The 18,367-nt window shown below is 39.9% G+C and overlaps 1 protein-coding gene across 3 annotated transcripts in view; it reads right to left on the bottom strand.

Annotated features, from left to right (window-relative positions):
- The window catches only part of mid1 (midline 1), a 59,670-nt gene that overhangs the window by 11,513 nt on the left and 29,790 nt on the right, over positions 1-18,367 (bottom strand). For all 3 annotated transcript variants that reach the window (XM_047151175.2, XM_017458059.3, XM_047151174.2), the window contains exons 2-6: positions 16,787-17,538; positions 9,032-9,127; positions 5,580-5,687; positions 5,051-5,199; positions 4,782-4,909 (exon numbers count right to left, since the gene is read on the bottom strand). In XM_047151175.2, the coding sequence (XP_047007131.1) occupies positions 4,782-4,909; positions 5,051-5,199; positions 5,580-5,687; positions 9,032-9,127; positions 16,787-17,476 (1,171 nt within the window). In that variant the 5' untranslated portion in view covers positions 17,477-17,538. The remainder of the gene's footprint in view (positions 1-4,781; positions 4,910-5,050; positions 5,200-5,579; positions 5,688-9,031; positions 9,128-16,786; positions 17,539-18,367) is intronic.

Genomic DNA, 18,367 nt, shown 5'->3' with positions numbered 1-18,367 from the left:
ACAGGCCCAGCCAAGTTCCGCTCACGCCACAGTCTGCTGACACGCACAGCCAAGCTCCGCTCACGCCCCAGTCTGCGGACACGCACAGCCAAGCTCTGCTCACGCCCCAGTCTGCTGACATGGCCAGCCAAGCTCCGCCCGCGCCACAGTCTGCTGACATGGCCAGCCAAGCTCCGCCCGCGCCACAGTCTGCTGACATGGCCAGCCAAGCTCCGCCCATGCCCAAGGTTCACCTAGTGACCTCAGAGCCTCAGTCTCCCTGTTTAGCTGTGGACGTCGCTCAGCCTCCCAGTTCAGCTGTGGACGTCGCCCAGCCTCCCCGTTCAGCTGTGGACGTCGCCCAGCCTCCCCGTTCAGCTGTGGACGTCGCCCAGCCTCCCCGTTCAGCTGTGGAGGTCGCCCAGCCTCCCCGTTCAGCTGTGGAGGTCGCCCAGCCTCCCCGTTCAGCTGTGGACGTCGCCCAGCCTCCCCGTTCAGCTGTGGACGTTGCCCAGCCTCCCCGTTCAGCTGTGGACGTCGCCCAGCCTCCCCGTTCAGCTGTGGACGTCGCCCAGCCTCCCCGTTCAGCTGTGGACGTCGCCCAGCCTCCCTGTTCAGCTGTGGACGTCGCCCAGCCTCCCTGTTCAGCTGTGGACGTCGCCCAGCCTCCCTGTTCAGCTGTGGACGTCGCTCAGCCTTCCTGCCCCATGGCAGATAGCGTTCCCCTCTTCTGTTTCGAGGAGACCCACGCTCCTCTCCCTGGCCGCACGGAGACCCACGCTCCTCTCCCTGGCCTTACAGGGGACTTCGCTCTGCCTTCCAGTTCAGCTGGGGACGTCGCTCCGCTTTCAGGCGCCGACGAGGACGTCGCCCTGCTTCCCTGCTTCGCTGAGTACAGCGCTCTGCCTTCCTGCTCCGCCGAGGACGTCGCTCTGCCTTCATGTTCCGACGAGGACATCGCCCTGCTTCCCTGCTCCGCCAAGTACAGTGCTCTGTTTCCCTGCTCCGCCGAGTACAGTGCTCTGTTTCCCTGCTCCGCCGAGGTCGTCGCTCTGCCCTCATGTCCAGCCGAGGTCGTCGCTCAGCCCCCCTGTCCAGCCGAGGTCGTCGCTCAGCCCCCCTGTCCAGCCGAGGTCGTCGCTCAGCCCCCCTGTCCAGCCGAGGTCGTCGCTCTGCTTCCCTGTCCAGCCGAGGTCGTCGCTCTGCTTCCCTACGCCGCCAAGAACACCGTGCAGTTTCATGTCTCTGCTTGGGACATTCAGCCCAGGGGGCCGTGGCTGAGCGGGAATGAAGTGGGATGACTCATGGCACTCCGGGAGGAGTGCCCTTGGGGGGGGTTCTGTCACGATTCTCCCTTGAAGCAGTGTGCTTTAAGCGCAAATGCGTGAGGACCTGCTTTTCCGCTGTCGACCGTAGTGACATTGGGACACGTGTGTTTTGTTTATGTTTGTCATGTCTCCTCCCTGTTCCGTCATTGCCTGGGAAGTCACGTGTGTCCGGATTACCCTCAGCTGTTAGCAGTTGCGAGGGTAATCATGTCCGCATATATACCGCACGCTTCCCAGCACACAAGGCGGAAGATTAAGTAGTAAGTAATAAGAAGTGAATGTTTAGCGTTAGTGTAGTTCGTGTCATAGTCATAGTCATAGTCAGTTCGCGCTGGATATCCGCTTCCAGTTCATCGTCATAGTTTGTTTCTTGTTTTGGTTATCGACCTAGATTCCTGTCTAGCCCCGTGTATACCTGTTTGCCAATCGCCTGACCTCTTGCCTGTTTATGAATTACGTTTTGGATCACGTTTTGGATTTGTCTGCCTGCCTGTCTCTTTAAATAAACAACTGTTATCCTGCACTTGCATCCGCCTTATCTCTGCTTTGTATCTCTGCTACGATGTGTGACATGCATTAACTTCTGCAATCGCAAAATCATGGAGGGACTGTCTAATTAGGGACGCAAACAATTATTACTATTTTTTTGCATAACCAACTAATATATTGATTATTTTTGTTCCAATTATTGAAACTGAAATCAATATTAAATAATAACAAAATTTTAACATTTTATTGTTTTTGTTTCATTATCTCTTTATCCAAATGGTGCTAAATCAGTAGCCTTCATGCCTTACCATTAAAAGCATGCTAAACTTAGGCCTCATTAAACTATTAAGCTAGTATTTAATTTTCACTGAGCTATAGCGACTTTATCAAGCAGCTTTGATTATATAGTATCGTCAAATTGTACAATCAGTGTTTCTTCTCGAGCAGGAGCTTTGAGGTGATTTTCTTTGAAATGTTTGTGCACCATCAATATGCTGCCTTGTGTAAACTGTAGTTTATCATGCTTTTACCTTTACAGTAAACAAAAAGCTCCTGCAGTTTTAACATTTAAGCTACCGCCATCTTTTACTGCTTTCTTGTTGGCATTGTTAAGTTCATTCTGTGCCATATATGGTACTTCAATAATGCTACATAGTTGCATCCTTACTAAGATTAAATGGGATATGCCAACAGTCAGAAATTAATGCATCTGAGAAACAGCGGCGGTCACAGAGTGGGCTGCTGCTGTGGGAAACGTGCACGATCCAGGTCGTCCAAAACATGAGAATGTTTTATATTAAGCGCTTCAATCAAACTCATGAGTGTATTAACGTGGCTTGTCGTGTCAGATGCTGCGACAGACACATGTGCTGTTTAATGTGTACCAGACGTGTTTTCTTCAGCACAGAAATGACATTTTTACCTTTACATCCTTATCTGTAAATGTTAGAAATTCACACCAGTATTTCCATTTTACGTAAACACTCGTCCTGACAGCGAGTGAGTCTCTGTTAAACTTCTCTGAATGAGTGCGAGTCCACGCATGCGAGTCCATCAAACGGCACACGATAGAAGGGAAGCGCAATAACTCTGACCGAACTATTCATTTTGATCAAATATGTTGTTTGATGCTATATTTAGAAACAAAAGTAATTGAGAGTAGTAACTGTAATGGGGTTAGAACACGTAATTGGATATAAATGTAAGAAGTGTCATACATTTACAGAATAAAGGAACATGTTACTGTGTTTAAATGAGTGAATGTGTGTTACTGCAGAATATTAAACCTCTTACCAGCTAATACTTAGTTTGTGCTTTTGTTTTTCTTTTAACATTTTTAATATAGTGATTTAACTTCTACTTTAAGGCTTGTGGACTATCAGGTTGGTTTTTTTTTTCGCTTTCAAAATATAATGTTAATATTTTTTTAAAAAAACAGATACATTTAATACCTTTTGCATAGCCTTTAATGTGGTTAAAAAAAAAATACAGAAAATAAAAATTGGCCCTTTAATCCAAACTAATCGATTAATTGAAGATAATAATACATTATTATTATATTAGGAAAATAATCATCAGATTAATTGATTATCAAAAGAATAATTAGTTGCAGCCCTAGTTATTGCATTCAGACATTTTAGTTATTTATTCCAAAAAGAACAGAGCAAAACCTACTGTTTTCTATCAGTCACGCTTTCAAGAGTTCAACTGAAGTTCAAATGAAATGGGTGCTAATTCGCTTTGTTCCACATTTGATGATTTGTTATTGTTAGGAGAGCAGGAGAGGATGCAATAGCAGGTAGACAGGTCTACCGTAATCCAAAAATACAGTCAAGGTTCAGGCAAAGGTCAGTTGCATAACGAACAACAAGGTGAGAAAACCAGAAACAAGCTCAGGAACCAAATTAGCAATCAATGTTAATAAGGCTCGGTAAACACTGGTGAAAACAACACAGAGCGTATACTTGAGAGTGCAGTGATGGTGCTTATATAGTGTGCACGTGTAATAGAGACAAGCTGAGTGCAATCAGTTTTTGGGTGATTGTAAATGTGAGAGTGTCTGTGATGGTGGTGCGTTGTAGTCCTTGTGCGTTACCCTGTATTCTGGGAACAGTAGATGACTAAACTTTTGGTAGATCTAAACTAAACGCCTTTTCCCGCCTCCTGACTTCTTAAAATCTAAAGTGGCAGCCTTTACGTTGCAAGTTTAATCAGCTGGCTAAAAACACTAGAATGACCAAGACAGTCATTTTGACGATTTAGAAAATTGGAGATGTATATTGATGTAATGTAAATGATCTGAGTATTTCTAAGCGTTTAGGAACAGTTTGCCTTAGTTAAAGAAGATGAACTTTTAGTTTTCCACAGTGTTGTTGCTCTGAAGTTCAAATGGCAACCTTTAAAAGAGGCAAACTTTTCAATTGTATGCCATGAAAAGTTGGACACTACTCACTGATGGCTTTTCTTAATTTCTACTATTTTCCCCGATTTAAAATATGAGTATATGAAAGTATAACAGCTATACAGTTGGACATTCATGCAGCTATCCAATCAGCCAATCATGTGGCAGTAGTGCAATGCATAAAATCATGCAGCTACAGGTCAAGAGCTTCAGATAATGTTCACATCAAACATCAGAATGGGGGGAATATCTGATCTCAGTGACTCTGACCATGGCATGGTTGATGGTGCCAGTTGGGATGGTTTGATTAGTGAAACTGGACAGTTGAATGTTGGAAAAAAGTCCAGGTGACCTTTTTTTTCAATCTTCAAAGGTGAACCTCAGATTCCAGATCTTGGCTGACAGGACTTTGATGCGGTACTCTGCTTTTGTAGCCCATTCACCTCACGTCACCGAGATCACATTTTGCCCCATTTGATATAAATATTAACTGAAGCTCTTGACCAATGTCTGCATTGCACTTCTTCAACATTCCTGCCAAGTGCATGTATATGCAAGTGTTCATGCTGTAATTAAACAATTACCTGTTAGGTAATCAAGACTTTCAAGCATCTTCTTCTCTCTGGTAAAATCCAGCGCGAAAGTGTCAAATGTGTCCGTCAGATTAATCTCGGGTATCAGGACCTGAGATGACGCTGTAGCCATGGAGACTCTGAAATAGCAGAAGGATCGTTGTACCTGGTATTATTTATCTTTAATATTTGCGTATCATGTCTGAATGGTGGTGTGTTTTTTGTTGATATACTGTTCGTTTTAAAAATCTGTCTTGAAATTTTGAGGTTTCTTTGCTCACCGCTCTGAGATGCTCTTGGCAGTCTGGAGGAAGCGAGCATGGTCGGTTTCTTTCAGCATCTGGTCTGCTTGAGTTATGAGAGCAGACGATCGCTCGATGCACTGCTTGCAATTGGCAATTTGTTGTGCTAGTTTACGCAGTCGAACCGCCTACAGACAGAAAGTGTTACTTTAGACAAGTAATCACCATCAGACCAAATAATGTCCTGAAATATCTGTAGGAATTATAATGAGTGAGAGAAATTTCATTGGATTCCAAAAAAAAAAAAAAAAAAAGACGTATCTGCAATAGTAAGACTATTTTATTACAGTATATTGTAACTCTAATGTAATACAGTAATATAAATAAATTGTGATGTATAGTGTTTTGAATTAACTGAATGTCTATGATTATCTGGAATCTGGAAGTGAAGTCAGCAGTATTCTGTAATACCACATGTGGGCAAGTTTACTGGAATGTAGGATGTTTTACGTACTAAATAACATTTCATCTACAGAGAGATTTCCAGTAAGTCATGAGGTTAACTTACCTTGCCCTCTTTGATTTTGGCGCCAATAATCTGTCTCCTCTCCTGAATTAAGCTGATCAAGATGTCGCATTCTTCCATCAGCTTTCCTTCCTGTCGTGATGCGTTCATCTAATAAAAACACACACCCAGAAATGTATTTTGGGCAAAACATGCCACTACTCAGCCAAAAATGTCACTTACACAATATACACGACTCAGAATAATTCTTTTAGTTATCTGTACTTGCAAGTACATAATAATAATAATAATGATGAGGGGAAAATAAAAGCTCTAAAAGTGCTAAGAAATCAGTCTTTCTGAGTAAAGTATTGATAGGGTACCATAGAGTAAGTGGGTGAAGAGTATTTTCCTGTTTGAAGCTGTTATGATGTTTTGAAGAATAGAATAATGGTAAGGTTTTCTTTTTATTCCCTAAACAGGTGAAATCAGATATAATGGGGCACATTGTTTTGTTTTTTTGTTGTTGTTGTTGTTTGTTTATTTTTTGTCTTTGGTGACCTCTCTTGAGAGAAATATATATCAATATGCAGTACATTACTAGTTAGTTAGGCAGTATATTATATAGTTACAATATAATACTACATAATACTAGTTATAATAAAATAGTACACAACAATACATTGTTTTTTCAAGAGAAGGAAATAAACAAAGCTATAGTGTATACTTCTGTATAGTTTTTTCTTCTGAGATGAGAAAATAGTTTGAGAGAAGAAGCATAGAAGTTCCCAGTATGCGTATTCAAATTTACATATAATAAAATAAAATGTAGTTGAATTCAGTTAAGTAGCTGACATTCTCATAAACAGAGCTTCCTTACACAAAAGCATTTCTTAGGTTTTAAGTTTAATTAATTTTAGATAAACTTCCCATCTGGGAACACCTACACCATGTGAAACCTACAATGTCTTTTTATTATTATTATTTTTATACACTGCTTGTCTTCATGTGGTGTAAAAATGATGTGGTGAGATATGAAAGACTTGATTGTTAAAGGTTGAGAGCAATGAGGTGTAATAGCTTCTCTCTGGGCCTGTTTTTTTTTTTTTACTATGTAAAAGAGCTTATTCAGTCATGGCTCAGTTCTTTCAACACGCTAATTAAGCTCCTTGACCTTTGAACAGTACCATCAACTGTTTCACCTTAGAGTGTGTTTTTGCTGAGTTGTGTTCATTTATTTCCCCCTGCGTCTTTCACAGAAACTTTGTCTAGTGGTTACTAATGAGAACCAAAACATTTAAACGACTCCAGAGGGGAGTAAAATGGTTTATTAAATAAATATTGAAATACTGTGATAATCTGTTTTGAAAGGAATTATAAAGTACTGCTTTATAGGACCATATAAATCTATCTATTTGTACACTGTACTCACTAATTCGTCCCTAGTTCCTTTTTAACTGTTTGCTTTTCCCATAGAGCCAAGCCATCTATTTTGATTTTATAGCAAGATTGACTTTCCTTTTTTTAAGACACACACACTTACATGTATAGGAAAAAGCTCAATACAATGAGCGCGAGTCAGCGAGAGAGAGAGAGATGTAGGTCATCACTAAGCCTTAGTGTGGTTAATGTGATGAAATGGTGCTCGACAGAGCCAGAAGTGATTTGTTTAACCCCGAGGAGATGCGGCTTGACAAAAGGCCACTTCGAAAGGCAGCCAGAAAGCCATAGAAAGTGGTAGGTTGCTTTTTATTGTAAAATATTTAAAGCCATCATCTAAATGCACATCTCCTGTCTATGTGATATTTCTTCTCATAAAAATTTAAGCACTTTCTGGTCTGTTGGCCAAATTTGAGTGATTATTATCTTGGGTCTATGATTCAGCAGCAGTAAGTAGCACTTAATAAGAAATAATATGCATAGAGGCAAAGCAAAAATGGCTTCACTGTGCAACACCATGCCATCTTGAAAGGCTTCAACCCCCCCTTATTGCTCATTTTACCAACTACCAACCCAGGAAGGTGAAGTCTAACACGTGCTTCCTCTGAGACATGTGAAGCCAGCCAAGCTCATCTTTTTAAACTGCTTCTCATCCAGTATCACAGGGCAGTGTAAGACACTCGGAGGAAAGCGCTATCTACCCTCTTAAACATACATGAGCTCACAGATGCCTGTAATTGGTCAGTGTCGCTGTGATTGACAGGGGAAAGAGAGTATGCCATTCCACTTAAATAGCATGGCCAAAGGCAGGCACTGATGCCTGTGGCATTGTGGGGATTTGAAGTACATGATTGTTTTAATTGTAATGTGTTTCAGGACGCGCTTTTAGACAAGCATGGTCCAACATGATGTTAATTTATTCAGAGGTGGATTTTGACTTAATTTCATTTCACTTTGCGTTGAAAATTACTGTTATCGGTATTGAGAGATATCTATCAAACTAATATTCAACATATTTGCTCTACCAACCACTTTCATATTTATAGCAAGTCATTCACAAATACACATAAGTGAGATATTATATTAATAGTTCAAACGTGTGGCACCTTTTTCGCAAATCAGACTACTTACTAATTACCATGTACTGTATATGTAGAACACTTATTAAGCCATTTAACTGTATTTATCAAACAGGCTAATAGCAATGAGATAATATTTCTCCTGAAATAGTGTGGTATGGAAACTGATATATGACAAATGAAATCTAGTCAAATATCCAGTTTTGATCTGAATAAAACTTTATCATTTATTGTTAAAATTATTTGCTTGGTGTGTCAAACTATACTCACTCAGATCTATAGTTATTAATTTCTAAATATTCTGGTCGGAATATTCCATCGTTATAAGGGACAATTGTGCGCAAAACAAGGTTCTTTATAGTAGACACATTAAACATGTTCAATGTGATTTGGGCTTACATGCAACACACAAAGGCATCTCCAGCTTGTTTTAATGATGAAATTGTTTAATGAAAACGTCTTCAGTAAAGACCTACTCTCAGCTAGGGATGTTATTGTGATGCCAATTCTTTTCAGTTTACATTAATGGCATTCAGCATCCAGAGTGACTTACAGAAGTATTTGTCTACTTGAGGGGGAAAAAAAGGGGAGAAAAAATGCCAATGGTCAAACCTTTCTTTCAGTCATTATATAATGCATATAATTCCAGGCCTCTTAATTCTATGTAGCTTGTGTTGTTTCACACAAAGACTGAAATATAAGTGTTAATATGCCATCACCTAACAGGAGATAAGTACTTTTTGGACATTTGACATGACCAGATTTAAAGCTTTGCACCACACAAACACTCTATACTCTATACACACTTGCACTACCACACTGTGGTCCTCCACCTCCCCCTACACATTTAATGTGCTTGTGTAATGTAACACCGGATGGGCTCACTAACTCCATTCATTGTGCCATACGCAGAACGATAATAAAATTGACATGAATACTATCAGCAGATTAAAATAAAATAAACAAGAAAAATAAAGACCAAAAGATGAGACTCACCTCCACATGCTGACAGGTCTGAATCAGCTTCCCCATTAGTGATTCCAACTCATTGCTCCTCTTGATCAAATTGCTGAGGTTGGAGTCCAATGTTTGCTGTAAAAACAACAACAAAAAAAGAAAACAGTACATTTTCTTAGATGTATATGTGCTGAGCATAGGTAATCCCTGAAATCTGTCAAAGCTCACTGACCTCCAGATACTCTCTTTCTGCCCAAGATCTCCTCATCGTGAATGCTTGTCTACAGTTTTAAATAGTGACTGGAATGACCGCAAGAGGGAAGGAGACTGAATAAATAAAAAAATAACTTGACCCACTCAACTGTGAAATTCAGATTAAATAACCCACATCTGACATTGTGTCCACCTATCATGTGCAGTGCATCTTATGTAAGATATCTTTGCCCAGGAACAAGCCTTTCTTCCATGGCATCTTACTGTTGTTTAATGCAAATCTTATAGATATGCTTTTGATGTCAAATATTGTTATACAGTTGCAATCAAAATGATTCCCCCCATTGCAAATGAGGTTTATTGTCAAAATTTACAGACTTTCAGCTGTTTGTAATGAACCAATCGAACAAAGAAAATTGAAATAGTTCAACACAATGAATGTTTCAAATGGTTTCCCCAAATTCAACTGAATATGCAGCTTATAATGATTTCTCCAGTCTCAAAATTATTCAACCCCCTGAATAGAATCCCTCACAACAGCATAAATATGCAAAACAGGTGTTGTCTTATGCACACCTGATGCAACTAATCAAGGGCTTCATTAGTTGCACCATGTGTGCTTGAGCTGGAACACATGAAATACCTGAACTGGCTAGGGGTAGAAAATGTATAAAATACCTGGATGGGGCAGAAAACGGAAGCTATCAACATCTGCAAGCAGATTTCTGAGAAGGCATGTTGTGAAAAACCCTCGAGTGACTGCAAAAGACCTGCAGCAAGACTTGGTGGTAACAGGCACTGAGGTTTCAGTGAGCACAGTAAGGCACGTACTAAACACAGAAGGTTTCCAAGCCAGAACTCCAAGACGTACACTGCTACTGACCCAAAAACACAAGAATAGTCAGTTCAAAATCATATAAATAAGCCACAGAAGTTTTGGGATTCTGTTCTGTGGAGCGATGAAACAAAACAGGAATTTTACAGCACGATGGATCAGCGGTATGTCTGGAGGAAGAAGAATGAAGAAGGAACACTCTGTCCACAGTCAAGCATGGTGGTGGCTCGGTGATGCTCTGGGGCTGCTTTGCATCCTCTGGCACTGGAAACCTGCAGCATGTGGAAGGCGAGATGGATTAATTGAAGTATCAGGAAATCCCAGGAGAAAATGTCATGCCATCTGTGAGGAAGCTGAAACTTGGGCGTCACTGGACCTACCAACAGGACAATGATCCCAAGCATACCTCAAATTCCACCAAGGCTTGGTTGCAGAAGTCCTGGAAGATTCTACAGGGTCATCACAGTCACCTGACTTGAACCCCATAGAAAATCTCTGGTGGGATTTGGAAAAGGCGGTTGCAGCACGCAAACCCAAGAATATTACTGAACTGGAGGCCATTGCTCATGAGGAATGGGCTGAGATTCCTCAGGAACGCTGCCAGAAGCTCTGCATTTCATTTGCAGCAGGTCATAACAGCAAAAGGACGCTCTACTAAGTACTAAAGATGCTTGCCATGAAGGGTTTGAATAATTTTGAAACTGGAGACGTCATTATAAGTTGCATTTTCAGTTGAATTTGGGAAAACAACTTGAAGCATTCATTGTGTCGAACTATTTCAGTTGCTTTTGTTTGATTTGTTCATTGCAAACAGCTGAAAGTCTGTAAATTTTGACAATAACCCTGATGCAGTGGGCGTTAAATCATTTTGATTGCAACTGTATATCTGTCAGGAGGAGAAATATCACAGGGAATTAAAATTGCAAAAGAATGGTATGTGACAAAAGGGACCCTTTTCATTATAATTATTCAAGCACTATGATCATAATGCCATGGATCAAATCAGCCAGACAGAGTAAACCAAGACAAATGCATAATATTAATTAAAGTGGATAGACAGAGGTCCAAACCTGAAATGACCTAAAACACAAAGGAACAGACAAATATGGAACAAAGAAGTAGGAAACTAAGCAATAAAACCAGAGAACAATGGAAAATTATCATTACACACTCACGTTAGACCATAAGAATACAAGTGTCTGAGATTCACTTGTAGGACCCTCATGATCACTACTATTACCACTACCACCCATACTAATTAACAATGAAATCCCACGGTGCTAAAGAAAGACACAAATACACAAAAAATGAAAGATAAATGTACAGTACAGCCAGAATACATCCACGGTAAATAAAAAACCAGTTCTCACAGGTCTGCCTCTAAAATGATGTTATTCACAGTGAAATAAAGATATAATCATTTACTTTTTTTTTTTTAGAACAATTCTTCTAATTAAATCAGTACGCTTGAATACTTCTAGCAGTCATCTACCTGATTTAAAGCAGGTTTTTCAAACGCCTAATTGAGTTCAACCTCAAACTGAATTCATTTTATCTTATTGTCATGTCTCTGTGTGGCGAATAAAGGACATAAGAGCTGCCATTAGCTCAAATTGCTTGTTTCGCTCAGTCCCTCATTCAATTTCTGTTTTTATTCCTTTTAACACCGTATGTGGTCCATTTTTGTTTGTTTCGAAAGGGCAGTGGGTTGGATCTCTCATTCCTGACTGTGCCTATCCACTTCAGTTTCTTGTGAAAATGAATGCCGTGTGGTGCTCTACATTCTGTATGTGCGGTCCTAATACTACCCAGCTGTCTTTGTCTGAGACAAACATGTTGATTATGTTTGAGAAAAGCAGCAATTGTCAGCACCCATGCTAGCTACATACATCTCAGAGGGAGAGGTGGCCAAAATCATGTGTGATAATACAGGGAAATAGGATTGGATTTGTTTAGACAGATTAAAAAACCCCACAAATCTATCAAAATCCAGTTTGCAAAGCCATAAAGCTGCAGAACAAAGCATATGAAAACCTCAAATTGCTAACAAATTGTCGCCTTGTTGATGCCTGGAAAAATCTGCTCACGCTGATGATTACACAAGAGCAGGATCGGAAACTGCCTGAAATTATGGACATTTTCAATTTGTGTGTGCATGTGTCTGTATTTTAGGAAGAAAGCCTTTATCCTTGACGTTTTATGGAGCTGGGCCAGATGGTGAGGAACAGAGAGCTGTGCTTCTCTCCTAATTTTCCAGTATTTCCAGCGAACTACTTTGCTTTATCTGCCTTATGCACATCTCAGTCTAACACAAAACATTAAAATAAGAGATATTAATTTATTTATTTATTTATTTTGTGATGATGACAAATGGCAACATGACAGCAAATATTTGAATACACGTATAAAATTAAATAAAATAACAAATTTAAAGTCACAATGGATTAATCTGTGACCTAAAGCATGAGATCACCAAGAAGAGGCCATTCTATTTTTGGACACTTCCTTTTGGTTTCCTCCCTTCCAAGCGTCATTGTAATAAAATCTCAACACGTCAAGGACAAGTGTGTAGGGAGTGTTTGTATATTGTGTATTGACTCATTTGTGTATTGATTCATTTGCTGCCTAAAATATGTAAAAATGACACCTTCATGTAATTGTGCTTTTTCAGCCAGTCATAGTACTTTTCTTTTAAGGTATAATGGCAAGGCCTCTACTATGGGATTTATCAAGACTGTTTAATCTGCTTCAATAAACTAGTTGATTTATAGTTTTAGTGGGTGAAGGTCAGCCATATTTTGCCTAATTTTGTTGAAATTCCGCCATTAAATTTTAAATTCTTATAAAGCTGATGACTCATATTTTTACCATGACAAAGCTTACATGGAACAGAAAGTAATATGACTAAATATAATAACATACTATATATAATAAACTGTAGGTTATAATGGAATATGAATAATTCATATTAGGTATGCACTAAATATTTAGCAACCAAATACATATATACTGAAAATAACAATCATGACAAACATCTGTGTTTGGCAATGATGAATTATTTGACCCAATGTTTTTGTTGTTCGCCGTCCCATGTTGCTACAGGCAGTCACATAATGCGACAAAGTAGCAGGAAGTCATTCATTCGCAATGAGTCTTGGTGACTTACACAGTCAGGAGTTATAATAACATCAGGTCAAGCTAAGTAGGAGTTCTTGTGCTTGCCAGAAAAATAAAAGTTGAGCAGAATTGATGCAAATAAGAAGCAGTGTGGTGAGGTGAGGCAGGTGGAACTGTTTTCCCCACCTCTTATTATGAAACGTAACCATTTCATGTTGGGTTTTATCTGGTGCAGCTGATTAGTGCATTAACAACCTTGAACAGACTCTACAGTTAAGCAAACTGTATAAATCACCATGTAAACTCTAATGCATCTATTGTTTCTATGTAGTCGATTCATTTGCTTGCAAATATTAGCTGTTGAAATTTAAACTGGTTTATTGAGTGTTAAATAAACACGCATCAGTTAAGAAAAAAACTAAACAGGTCACATATTGCACTACTTTGGCTTTATCACTGAAACCATGGCAAAGAGCATTTTCCATGAGTGAGGAAAGCCTATTAGTGAGCAACATATAACAGTTTGGGTGACATGAAGGCAAAAAAATAAAACATCACTGCCATATGGGACTCACAGATGAGCTGCTGTCACCATTATACAAGACGGCAGCAACCCTGAATTATGTGGCTAACACTGGCACACACTGACATTGCACACCTGCCTTGGAGTATCGTTAGACCCATTAGTGCCAGACCTTACTGATCTTGTGTTCCAAGCTATGACTGTCACTGCCAACCAAAGTGAGGCAACCATTAGTATTGTCATGTTTGTTTTTTCCCCGATCCACTCGGCCAGAGGTATGTCATCATAACAGGCATCTGTTTCTAGTATCTGGCCAGATCTCTGGGCCAAGAGGCCCTGGATGGATGCTTTCAGTCTCAGAGTTTCATTTTGTTACTTAAATTTCATGTTCTCAGAATATGACCCCAAGTCTTGCCACCAGAAAACTCAGTTTTCATCTTCTTCTGCAGGAGTTGTGGGACTCCACTGCATGCACATGTCACACGTGGCATGACGCATGTGTGCCCCAAGGTACCGCCTCTACTACTGCAGATGAGCAGAAACAGGAACATTTTACATTTACTCATTTGGCTGGCAAATAATGCCCAACGAAAGAAACTAAGCAGATGAGGATTAAAGGACCAACAGGATTTAAACTCACAGCCTTCTGATCAGTAGCCCAAAGCCTTCACCACTGAGCCACCACTGAACTGTTAGCAGCTTAAGCTCCACAACTGTCCCATCGCACTTGAGTGTGAGTAGTCCATATCCCAAACAGGTTTGCAGTGGTCACAAGACTATGAAACCGTTTCACCCTCAAAGTCCCATTTTCAAAAATGCTCTAAGGTGGAAAAAAAAAAAAAAAAAAAGTCACAGGTTCTGGTGTTCAAATGAATCCTAACATTCCTGGCCAATGCAAATGTTATGCAGGAAACATGTAAGGATCCATGACTGGTTTTGATTTAAAGAACACACTTTCCATTATTTTTCATTTATGGGCCAAGTGCTTCCTTTGGTCTCTCATATCAGGACAAAGACAAAAGTGCTCCAAGAACCACTTTACTGGACACTGTTTTGTCTTCTGTGTTTCTCTTTTAAAAAGATGTATATCCTTTTGTATCTGTCTTGTCATGCTTGAGCAGTCCTTCTATGTTTCTGAGATCTGTGCAACAGCCTTGTATTGGTCACCCTGTACGTTTTCTTGTTTTTAATGAGGATCACCTGTTTTCAGTGTGCTCTACATTTGCTTACTGGCTGCACTGATGCACTGGCTGCTCCTGATTCCATGTGACTGCAGAGGTATTCACCTTACACTAATGCTTTCAGCATAGCCTCTGGCAGTATGGTGTAAAAAGGAACATAGAATTATATAGGCGCATTATACATTATACATCTCAGGGTGACACCTTTTTTTTTTTTTCTACTCAATTCTTGGTCAAAGCACAAACACAACAAGATTTCCAGCTCTTGGCGGTCTTCCACTTAATCACAGAACCATAGTTACACTCATAATGAGTGTTTTGAGGTCAGAGAAGATAAGAGGGTAATCTCTGAGAAACAAAAGGCCAGATGGCTGGTCTGAGCACAAGCCCCAACAAGTGTCCTATATGCTCCTATTTTGGGGGGAATGAACCAGGTGAGGACCTTAATTAGGGAATTATAGTTTTGGAAAATTAGCGAATAACTCTATCTTTTAAGGTTTGCATTGTCCAAATAATAACTAAACGTTATTAGAATATTTCCCATATATTTAATAAACTAAATTACGCTTAATTAATTACATTAACTGTATGGTTATACAATTTGTCTTATAAAAGTTAATCGTTTGTAATCACAGGACCGTCTTGGCCCTATATTTTTCTCTTTACATTCTATAGTTAGGCTAGCAGTAGCTTTAGTACTTGATATTCTCATTAATCATTTAACTACATTAATGTAAAGTAACTAAGGACAGTTATTATAACAGCAGAAGTATTCCTCTTTAGGAACACGGAAAACAGCAAGATCTCTGTGCTAACATTAATGTTAGCTTAGTTAGCTTTGTTTTTAGAGTCTGGGAAGTTGATCATTTTAATATTAAACTTTAGTACCCTTGTGCATTGGTACTTGCGTAATTTATATCTTACTATTTTGACTAATATGAATTATCATGCCTAATGATTAATTGGCTCCAATATAACATCTTTATTATTTTAAATGGTCGAGTTATGATTAACGATTTAGAAAGAATCCCAAAACGTTTTCAGCTGTTAGTTCTTATAATATGGGAAAATGTTCTTTTCAAAGTCATTCTGCTTTCACGACTGCTTTTATTTTTCTTCATCATTTCAGGAACAAGCCATAAAACATAAACTCCATGACCTGTCTGTGTCATTCAGGAAACTGAGGCTACATCACAGCACTGTCTAACAAAAGAGTCCTTATTCTAACAAATGACAGATGTAAAAAACTGAATGAGATTTTTTTGTTTGTTTGTTTTGGGTTTTTTTTTCTGTAAAGAGTCACTACAAACAACAGCATTGTATTTACTGTGATGAAGGGACAGTATAAGTTGGCTGTTGGTTAATCTGCAAATTACTGAATAATACATCTTAGTTATATGCACGAAATCAACACGCTCAGCTAAATGAATGTAGCAAACTTTAAGCTTTTATTCATTAAACAGTCCTGTGAAACATGTTCATGCCTCTGATTGAATAATAAAAAGTTATGATTAAATCTGGATTCATTCATTCATTCATTCATTCATTTGCAATGGATCCAAAACCTATTCTGGGAACACTGGGCATGTGGCTAGAATACACCATGGATGGATCGCTAGTCCTTCTCAGGGAACCATACACACTTCCTAGGGGCAATTTATCTTGCCTAAGCCTGTATTCAAGAGGTGGGAGGAAACTAGCGAACCCAGACAAAACCCACACAGATGTCAGGAGAACAAGCAGAGAAACTCAGCACAGACAGTAATCCAAGCTCAGGATCAAACCAAGGACCCTGGAGCTGTGAGAGATCAACACTACCCGTGTCATCATTGTGTCAATTTCAATTCAAATATGAATTTAAAATGTGAATTTCAATTGAAGAATCAGCTCATACAAAGTCATCCAGAATAAGTTGTCCAACATACCTTTAGTTTCTCGTAGCGCTCATGTAGCGCTGCCACCTGGTGGTCACGGTGGCGTCCCACCAGCTTGCAGAGGGAGCAGATGAGCTGCTCATCCGTGACACAGTACATGTTCACTTTCTCCTCCTCATGTTCAAGACACTGCAGACCTCTGAGGTGCGAGTCAGGCAAAGGTTCAATGAGGCGATGTCCAGTGAATGGTTTCTTGTTGGGGTGGGTGGCGCGCAGGCATTCCTCGCAGTAAGACACCTCACATGTTACGCAGGTCTTCACAGCACACTGTGGTGGTTCCTGCTCACAAAACTGGCACTGCACCAGCTCAGTGGGTGAGGAGGGTGCAGTGGCAGTCGTCATGGCACCTAGAGGGCTGTCACCTGGTGAACTGTGCCCGCTGGAGGACAGAAGAAGAGTGGCAGAAGTGGAAGCCCTTTGGACACGATCGATGATATTTTGGAGGGTGACGTTGCGCTTGAGTGCGTCCAGGCCACGCTGTGGGCTCAGTGAGATGGCATAACGGCACGTGGGGCACTGGAAGGCGCAGATGGCGTCGACTGGCTCACCTGAAGTGCAATGCGAGACCAGGATGCGGCGAGCACAGTTGAAACACAGACTGTGGGCACAGGGCAGCAGCAGGGGGTCTTCAAACAGCTCCAGGCAGATCGGGCACGTCAGCTCCGACTCCAGGCTTTCCATCCTTTTTAGGTGGAGCGAAGAGGGAATGGCATTAGCAAAATCCGGGAGAGCCAAGCAGCTATCTGGGAAAGAAGACATATGGAGAGGATTTAGGTGAAAGAGTTCAGTTATCTGGCTTTCACACCATGTGTTTTTAAAGAGTACAGCATACTAGTATAATATAATTCTCAGTGCTTTATTTTGGGTTTTAAACAGATTAACCTATAGATTCATTGCGTGAGCAAAAGAGAAAAGCATCATTAATATATATATATATATATATATATATATATATATATATATATATATATATATATATATATATATATATATATATGATCCTATCTCTGCTTAATAAATATGACCAAAATTGACATACTGACATAAAAGATGCATGTTTTCATTCTACTGAACATTTCCAATGAATTAATGATTTAAAAAAAAAAAAATTAACATCACATTATAAGAGCTATTACCCAAAGCGAAATCCATCAACATAATCATCGATATGTCAGACACGTCCTAAATAAGCCAATACACTGGTCTTAATTAGCCATGACACTTCCTCTCTCATCAGTGCAACACTCCTCCAGTGAAACATTCACATCCAACCCCCCCTCCCCCCCACGCCGCACCAACCATGTGCACATCAGGCCAGATGCTTGAGCGCTTCAGAAACCCTTACCCATGCCATTGATATTTAAATGTGTCATAAAAATGTTTCAGCAATCTACTCACACTCACCAGAACAGATCAATTACATGATGACCCTTACACATTGAAATTCATTCTGTGTGGATCATTTTAATCTTTGAAATAAAATAGGAGCAGTTGTGACTGTGAAAAATGCAAGGAGCATTTAGCTATTGTGTATTTCAGAGAGATTCACTTGTTTACAGTGTTTTTCTAGGC

The sequence above is a fragment of the Ictalurus punctatus genome, chromosome 26, assembly GCF_001660625.3.
Source record: "Ictalurus punctatus breed USDA103 chromosome 26, Coco_2.0, whole genome shotgun sequence".
Classification (NCBI taxonomy): domain Eukaryota; kingdom Metazoa; phylum Chordata; class Actinopteri; order Siluriformes; family Ictaluridae; genus Ictalurus; species Ictalurus punctatus.
The sequence above is the reverse complement of the archived record's forward strand: the minus strand, read 5'-3'. Positions and strand labels throughout refer to the sequence as shown.